Below are 9,910 nucleotides of genomic sequence, written 5' to 3' on the forward strand. Positions count from 1 at the left end.
TAGTATCCAGTATTGAGAAAGTATCAAAATACTTGTTAAAAACATAGTTATATATTCCTTCTCTTTGTGAATAACTTACACAAAGAAAATGACTGAATCACTGTGTCTCTCATAATTCATTCAATTTAAGTGAAAATACACTACAAATCTCTAAGACTATATAAATGAAAGGAACTCAAAGTTCAGTGTAGAAAACTAGCTTGGGAAATGATTATCTACGATCCTGAAATCTTCAATTTCGTCAACAAAAATATCACTAGGAAAATTTTAATGAATGAGGATTAGGATCCTCTCCTATTTGAAAGGATCCTGAAATATTATTTAATACAATGTAACCAACCGTGATTACGATAATACGGAGTTCAGTGACTTGAAAATGAACTAATCAATCAACTAAGTGAATCATCTAAGCCATTAAGGAACTTAATAACAGTTATTTGTCTCGGTAAGAAGAAATATTTTCATGCGATTTAATTCATTTAACTATATTAATATAGGAAGCTTGTGGGAACTGTTGAATTTCGTAGTTTACATTGCTAACTTAATTAAGTCAGACGACCACTAAAAGTCAAAAAGTACCAAGTAACACAATAGCGACTAATTTTGAGAGTTCATTGCCGGAGTTTGAGTGAGAAACGGTGGATACGCGCTGCTAACTAGTCTCTCACTACGATGAAGCAGCTGTTAAGTGCTTGTCGGTTTTCTATAATTATTTAAAAAGGCTACGTAAACTACAATATTTCATTTGATAGTATGGTTAATAAACGATAAGGTAAACGTTTTGGGGGTTTTGATCACTATATTGTACATAGATTTTATAAACGTATCAATAACTAATACAAATGCATATATGATATTATGTACATTATCAACTACTGAGTTAAATAAATGGTTTCTGTACTAGATAGTTTTTGCTGCATTAATTTCTGTTGTCCAATTTTTAATTTCCAATTCTCCAACGATGCAGTATCACCATTTGAATGTAAATTATTTGTCTCTGAGTTAAATAATTTCTTGTTACTTTTCTCATTTGATGGATAATTTGATATTGTACTATGGTTAACTGTTAAATGGGAACCGTTGGAGGGGTGTGATCCAGGACTTGTTTGCTCTGGAATACATGATAATGCAACAGGTAAGTTGAGATTTTGCATTTCCACCATGGTAGTTTGAAGCTGTAATTGGATTTCTCTTGGAACCATCTATAAGCAATAATTATATCTATTATTTATTTGCTCAATGACAGTTTCAGAATGTAATGTTACTTAACAAATGGATATTCCAATGATATGGAGAAAATACTGAACTATCGAATGTATGAAAATAAATGTAGTTTCTATCACAAAATAACATTATCTAGAGAACCCTTGAAAATTATGGCTCACTGGATATAGTTTTCCTCATATTTTTATGACTCTTAGCAATGCACATTTACGACTCAATACGCCATCTAATCGGTAATTTTTTGGTCTAGAAGTAAGTGTGATACTTTCTGGACATTGCGTCTAAACCTAATGATCAAGATCTACAAATTTAGTTGATTGTTATCAGATCTCGGTTCTTGTCAAAAATCAATAATTATTTACTGACTATTTACTGACTCCCATTTTGGTCGTCTCTTCCTACGGAAACTTCAGAAAGTAAATATCATTTCTAGTCATAATTGAGAATAAAATTGTTGTTTAATTTGGTGTTTTTTTATAGATATATTTATTTTGAAGATGATTTTCATTAAAATGTAGAATTAATAAGAGTTTGCTAGCTCAATGTTGAATGGAGTAGTTATGCACATTGACTACAAATCTCAAACAATGGTCCTTAAGCTGACGTCATTTTTCCTCAGAAACTATCTTAAAAACTGTATAAGTTCCATCAAAACAACTGGGTCAAATTAATTATCAAAAAGATAAATCTTACAACAGCATCCCATCTACAAATCTCTACAGTGCATTTATCAAAGAACAGAAAGATCACTCAGACAAGTTGAACGAGAAACCACGTTATCCACTATTCTAGGGAAGATGAACGGTAAAGGTAATTTCTACCACTACAAATGATTTTTAGTTATTTCACAATGTGAATAACTCGGGCGATGAATCTGACTGAAGCGGCATGTTATGCAACCTAAAATATCTGGAGACCTGTGAGTTTTATCATGCTTACAGGAGCACCTGGCAGATGAATATCTACAAACACAAATTGATATCGGAAAGGATAATATCCCAGCATATCCAAGTAAAAATTTGAAGACGGTGATATGATTTTAAAACTCTTACTTCAAAACACAAGTTCTTACATTCCAACTGATATCCCCACGGGTTAAGGCAGTTTGATAAAATATAACAGGATCACCCAGAATACTATGTTTTAAAAACGTTCCTTCCGGACTAAAACGTGGACCCAGACCAGCTGAATGCCAATTAATATTTGATGGTCTTCTGAAAGAAAGTCTTTTGTTGTTATATGATATTGAAGTGATTTGTTCTGCAAGCTGAGAATCTTCCGAAGCTTTTCTCAAAACTGCAACACTTGCAGATGTATTGTGGAAAAAATAGGTGATAAAATGAAAAGTTAGCTAGAAACCAATATCGATAGAACAAATGCATGTGCAGTCTTCATTATAACATTATTGGTAAAGTTCATTTACTTACTAAATTATATTCATTCACCCGCTCGCTTTGATGTATACTGATCATATCTTTTGAACTGAACTTTTGAAATTATTTTTCTGAACAAACTTCGTCCGAACTTTTGATTTTCCGATGTCGTCAATGAATATTGAAATATAGGTTACTTAGTCTTGAATTCCACCGACGTCCGATCACCACTTTGTAGTAGAGAGTTTATAAGCTTGTCATTTAATTCGTATACGTTTCGACTAAGTAGCCGTTACTTCGATAAACACTTACGAAATGAGGTAATCAAAAGTTGGAACGAAGTTTGTTAAGAAAAATAATTTCAAACGTTCATTTCAAACTATATGATCAGTACACAGAAAAGCGAATAAGTCAGTTGATATAATTTAAAAACCAAGTATGTTTTAGTATGCTAATGTCATTGAGAGTTTAGGCAATAAATGTTTAACAGGATAAGAGAAGTAGATGTATAGTTTGACCAATACATATATTCATATATACTCATTTACAAAAGTCTTAAAATATTCGTAGAAACATAAGCAAAGTAATAATAATACTGTTAGTCAATCGGGTGAGCGCAGGGGTTTAAATTATTTGAACATTGAAAACGTGTTTGTAGGCAAGGTTAGTAAACGGTCGAAAGTAACTTACAAAGCAAGGAAAGGGTTGCTAAGACCATGGTAAACTAAAGGACGGGATATATTGCAGCTGTACATAAAAACCAAGGTTAAAAGGATGGTTTCCCAAAATCCTACTTTACACGAGTTTTTATCCAGCTCCCCTTAAAACCAGTTTTTCCGACTTTATGAAAAATTGTAAATTGTTTCTGGTGCAAACAAACGACAAGAATTGATCAAATCTTCAACGACAGAGTTATGGACTGATTTTCTTCCACCTTTCAATTACAACAGAATAGGTAGTTTGTGGGGATTGTAAGGCCTTCATAGTTTCATTCACTAAATGATCTTGGCTAGATCACAATCGAAAACTTGGAAACACTCAATAGTACTAAAGTCCCATATTGGGATGCACTGACCGTCCAGCGCTTGGAGACTGTCTTCTAGGTGGTCTAGCTAAAGTCCCTTCGTGATTTAATTTATGAAAATAATAGAATAATTAAATGACTTGATTGATACAACGACTGAATAAACTAGCTATAATGTTTGGTGAGAATACGTAGTTGCGTTAATTGGAGTGTACAGTGTAAGAGCTTCCGTTTCATTATCTATTTCTGGTACTTAGTTAATCTGGTAACAGGTGTTGTATGTCACTCGTTAACTAGTGACCCACGTTTCTTTTGGTTATTTACTCTATTTCACTATACAATTATTTTTTACAGTTATAAAGTGCGTCACAAGTAAATTATAATCTTTTAAACTTGTTTAAACCTAATAAAAGGTTTTTCACAACATTGAATCAAAACTAATGAACGATTCAGTTCAAGATTTTCTCATGAACTTGGAGGATCGCCAAAATTCTCCCAACATAAACTGAAAGAGTGAAACACAGAATGATATTTGCTTACTTGCGCATAGGTTTAGGTCTGTCTTTCTCCGGGATAGTTTTCCTAACCACAACATGTTTCAGTTTTTGTATTGAATTTAATCCATCAGAGAGGTCTTGTGATAAATGTTTAGTTTCAAATTGTTTCAGCCTCTAGAATGACAATAGTAAAATCGTAATGGCAACAAGAACGTGCACATATATAAAATACACATTGAATCACTGTCATCACTATTTAAAATTTATCTATGATTATTGAGCATTTATTGGGTGTAAATCTCATCTACTCAATACAAGCAGGGATTTACCAAACCTAGTGATGAAAAATACTGTGGTTAACAGAAAGAGTGAAATTTCAAAAGAGATTTCTGGGTACAACTCAATAAGATGTGTAATCTTTGCAGAAATATTCGATGTGTTTGCTTTTCAGTGGTTCATCTTAATCCATGCTGACAAGTGACTTAATCAGTGATGAAGTAACATCCGAATAAAATCATTGTGATAGGAAGCATCTCTCTATACATCTGTAATCTGTCAGCCCTAAATCTATATATTTCAATTCATCTATTAATTAACATATTTAAACATCAACAACAACCCGATTCACCTTGATTTTTTTTATTACCTCCTGAATCAGTTATCACCATTCTAATTAAACTGTTAGAATTATTTTATCATTACCCGATATCTTACCATATGATCAGCACTGATTTTATTGTTATTGTGAAACATGTAATATTGGTATAACTGCCTAGTACAGGTGATTTGATTTTTAGTTTATATAATGGACAAATGTTAACTAGGTAACCATTGTCAACTGTGGAGCGCTAGACTACTATTTGTTCTAGTACAGGACTCACTTAAAAGAGATCAAACCCAGGACCTTTAGGTATTATGAGGGGAAATCAATTTTTAGACTGTTGAGTGGGCATTTGTTGTTTCTAGTTTCTAATTGCGGCCGTTTTGTGATATTAGTATAAATCCATGGTTAAAAACCTAATCGAAGAAAAGTTACCTTCGTTTTACTCTTCATTCTTGGAATGTCTGAACGGGAATTTTCGCTTTGTTAGGGAGAAATTTCTATTTAGTATTGATTTCCTGGACTAGAGGCAGAAGTTATAACAACTTTTCTGCTTAGATATCTTTAACTCCAAATAAATATGTTTTAACATTATAGTAATAATAGATGCTATCAACTGATTCGTTCTTATCCACCATGTCATCATGATCAATCAATTGTAATTAAATCAGGTAACCAGGTGACTTTATTTCGTGCTTCTCAAAGAAGTGTTTTTAGAAGCGTACCAAGTCTGACCTTGATTTATCCATCTTATATAATTACATCCACAGGGGTAGTAAATACACATGTTTTTTGAGACCAGTTGACCTCTATTTCGTATACGCATTTTCACAGTACAAGAAGGAATATCTTCAACGGTGATATTTGAACACTAAGATAAGAAAAATATTTATTGCCTGGAACGATTCAATTTTGCCCAAAATGTTTGGTGTCGATTCCTTTAGGGACTATGAATCTCAACATCATGATGAAATAAGGATTCATTGCTAGCTGTTTGTAATTAGTATGTCTGTGTTAATAATCACTTCAAAACAGATAACTATTTATAAGTTTCGCTCGGCCGTGATACAAAGTTTAGTTAGTAAAATAAATATAGATTTAAATATGCCTATTCTTTGCTGGTTTTCTCTAAAAGTGGCTTACTTCTTGTATGAGTTCTTCAGTAATTCTAAGTTGTTCAATTGAGTTATCATATATTATGTGGGGTCTGTTTGATACATTAGCTTGCTCATTTGCCAGGGAATCAAGATCTAATTGTAGTTTATCACTGGAAACATCACTTTTGATTTTAACACCTTTAGAGCGATTAGCTACAAATCATCAAAAGAAACTAACATTTGAAAACACTTCTGAACACAACTTTAGACAGAGATAAACAGTTGACAGTATTACGAAATATAGGACTTATCCAAAAACTTGTTTCTAAATTTACTGTAGTATTGATGGCTGGACGAGTAGACTGAGAAATATGGATAGCCAGCCAGTCTTTCAAAGGTCGATTGCCTTACCACATTTAAAATTACTACAAAGATTTTGCCATATGGCTTACTTCTAAATGAACTCAAGCACTTCATTTTATGGTATGCGCACAAGAAAATGAACAAAACGATTAAATTGTAGATCACACAAGCAAAATCTTCTCATTACTTGAAGCCTAACATCAAATTAACTGAATAGTTCTTTATTCAAGAATCCATAGACTTAGAATATCAGTGAAGCATTCGGCGTATTATTTTAAGTATTGATACGTGTAAACAATAGTAGATGTGAGTCAGGCCAGTAAGTTACATAATCCTTAGATTGAAAAGCACTGGACCCCTTTCACAAGTAAGGTAATGAGTTCTATTTGTATATACTTTCAATGCCGAGGTCAGTTCAAAGTATTAATTAATAAGTAAATGATCGAAGATCAAATGAACATGACATCCAACAGAACTGCAGATCCACGTGAAAGAACGAAGAATACTAGGGAGAACCACTGATTGTCAGAATTATTTGAGGAAACTTAACTTTCACCCTGGAAGCGCAGCCCTCCAATTGATGGGTATAAAGGTTATTTATATGTTGACATGAAACGCTCAAAGCCGCAAGTGCCAGAATAAAATCTATTATCTAAAATACACTTGTTATTTCAGATAAGTCCTAATTCTAGTTTATATCAGTTACTAATAGAATGAGATTTTACAAAATATCTTATCTGAGCTATAAAACTCAAAAAACAAGTATGAAGCCTTCATATAATAAAACTCGGAGTTTAGTATAAGACAAGTAACTAAACAGAATGGACTTTCGAGTCAGGTTTATGTAGTGGCAAATGGGCACACATTTTCAGCGTTTTTGTTTTTATTTTTGAACTTTCCCTTTATTTACAGTTAGGGATTAATATAAAAGAACAGTTGCTGACACATAATGATTGAATAGATAAATTGTAAACGGTTTATTCCATTGTAACAGTTGGATATTAAAGTCCCAAAAATAGTCTGATTGTGAAAGCCGAAGCCGCAATAATTCAACCTGATTTTTTGTTTTCATACATGGAGCCTTAGACCGCTAAAGTGACACGATGTAGTAGGAAGTTAACTAAACTAGAGCAGCTACATATCTAACGTTTGATTAAACAGGAAGAACTTCATTTTTGTAACTTATATGTTGTGAGTTACTTTTACCCGTTCAAAAAAGTGGGAATATTTGGATATGAGATAAGTAATATTCGCAAACCACTCAGTTTATCGAGCACTATATGTCCCTTAAAGTTATACAGATGTTTACTCCATCATGTGAGAAAATATGAAGTAGTAATCACTAAATGAAATTCAAAAACTAATATATTCGCCCGACATAAATAGCCTCAGAAGCAGTGCAACATAATAGATTACGTACCATAGAAGTCTGACAGGAAGACTTGATAAAGGCATTAAGATCTTCAGATACAAAAAATCCAACAAAACTGGACGAACTATATTTATAGTTACCGAGAAAACATGAAGTATACGTAGCTGGCAACGGTAAGAACAATATTCAGAATTCAACTCAATCAATCTACTTCACAACTGAACTTACTGTCTTTTATATCGATACCCTCAATTTACCATTAAATCTCCAATGTCTTCAGACGGTGGAAACATCAAAATATATAGACAAGCAGTAGAATATGGCCTAAAAATCTTGTTCTGTGAAACGTTACTTAGTCAAGCTAGGAAAGTTGAGCGGCTTTATTAATTTACAATAATTTACAGTTGATTTACGGTACCGGAAACTGCAGCACCTAAAATAACACTACTCCTAGTCCGAATATGGTCCATTCCGATATAATGAGGGAAGCACCTTCGATCTTGGCAACACCGCTTAGCGTGATGTTCCCACATTCGCTAAGCCTAGGCACATTACCGGGAATTTGGAAGCTGGTTCACATCACAGCAATTTTAAAAGAACGTCGACGCACTGAACCATCAAGCTACCGACCAGTAGCACTTCTCTCAATACCCTCAAAAATTATGGAGTCTCTGATATGAGACGGTATACGCGACTATATATTAACCATAAACTTCCTTTTATTTCAACATCACGGTTTCAGAAAAGGTCACTTTTATATAACCAACGTGCTGACTGCGGTGGATAGATAGACAACCATCCTTGGTCGCAAGGGGAAGGTTGAAGTCACATACCTTGACTTCTCAAAAGATTTTGATAGGGCCAACTACATATGTCTTATCAATAATGTCAAACGACTAGGTATCAAATCACCTATGACTGATTGACTCACTTCATATCTAAAAAACGACATTTTAAGGTCAGAGTTAACTTCATTTTCTCTCAGGCCACGGGATGTCCTAGTGGGGTTCAGTACTAGGACCTCTTCTTTTCTTGATTTACATAAACGATTTTCTACAATAGGTATCATCTGACTTATTAATTTTTGCTGATGATGTGAAAATCTGGAGAGAAGTTCGTAACCAAGAGGATATACTAGAACTTCAGGAGGATCTGATTCGACTTCAAAGTGTGGCAGATAAAAACGGACTCATTTTGACACTTCAAAGCGTAAAGTAGTCCATCTGAGACATGTTACAGACTATAGTTGCAACTTAGTCAACTCCTCTCTAGAAGCATCCCAAGATGAAAAAGATCTAGGGGCATTGGTACCCTATGATTTAAAGTCCTACGCTAACTGCGACAAAAATGTGTGTCCGAGCAAACCTTGCACTGGTAACACTGAAGTGCATCTTCGGCCAGTTTGACGGAAGAACTTTCAACGCAGTCCTCAACATTTTTATTCGTCCCCATTCAGAGTACGGAAATATAGTATTTCCTCCCTCACTCCAAAAGTATAAGGACACTCAGGAACATATCCAACGGCGAGCCACAAAATCAGTTCGGGGAATCAAATTCAAGTCTTATGAAGAATGCCCCTAATCACTGAATCATCACCCATTAGAGTACAGGTGTCTTAGACGTTACTTTCTAATGGCCTACAGCATTATAAATACTTCTGCACATCCCCTTAAACACCTACTTAAGCTTAGTCCCAACACAAACCTTATGGGTAACAGCCAGGGACTGGAGAAACAACACAGCAGAACGGACTGTAGACACAACTTCTACTCCTTAAGAGTAGTTAAATGCTGTAATTCTCTGTTCGCTGAACTAGTCCAAGTAACTTCCCAGGAGGCTTTTCAGAGAAAGCTTCACATATTCTTAAGGACTTAGGATAGTATCGTACTATGATTTGCCTTTTCTTTATTTTCCCCCGTTTATCGATAATATACCTAGGTTCCTGCATAGAGGTGTCGATGATCCACTACTACTAGGCACGGAGGCGCGCTGCGCGAAAACTTCTATTCCGTCCAAAACCACTTGAAGTTAAAACTTGTGCTGTGATCAGTGCCACCTTTTACTAGACCGATAACCCATGACAGTGAACGAAATCAAACAAACTTTGTAAATCCATATAAACAGTTAATGGAGTGTATTTAACTGTAAAACGTCTAACACTGATTTTAAACCAATAACATAACAAACGTTTTTAGAAACAAATTTGTCGGAAAATATGCTGAATTAAAAGACCAGAGTACAAAAGATTTAAAAACTACATATATGTTAACTGTAATATGCATATATATAGAAAAAAACTTTATGACGAATATCTAAGAAGTTTGTGGTGTATATACACATTGAAAATGTGAATACCCAT

The 9,910-nt window shown here is 34.0% G+C and overlaps 1 protein-coding gene across 1 annotated transcript; it reads right to left on the minus strand.

Moving 5' to 3' along the window:
• Window positions 1-872: 872 nt before the first annotated feature.
• Smp_181180 (hypothetical protein) lies at window positions 873-9,910 on the minus strand (the record flags this gene model as incomplete). The annotated part of the gene is made up of 5 exons (XM_018794952.1): window positions 873-1,202; window positions 2,297-2,528; window positions 4,162-4,292; window positions 5,863-6,029; window positions 9,907-9,910. 5 exons carry the CDS (start codon window positions 9,908-9,910, stop codon window positions 873-875), a joined length of 864 nt encoding a protein of 287 aa, XP_018649313.1.

The sequence above is a fragment of the Schistosoma mansoni genome, chromosome 1 (genome assembly GCF_000237925.1).
Source record: "Schistosoma mansoni strain Puerto Rico chromosome 1, complete genome".
Taxonomy (NCBI): domain Eukaryota; kingdom Metazoa; phylum Platyhelminthes; class Trematoda; order Strigeidida; family Schistosomatidae; genus Schistosoma; species Schistosoma mansoni.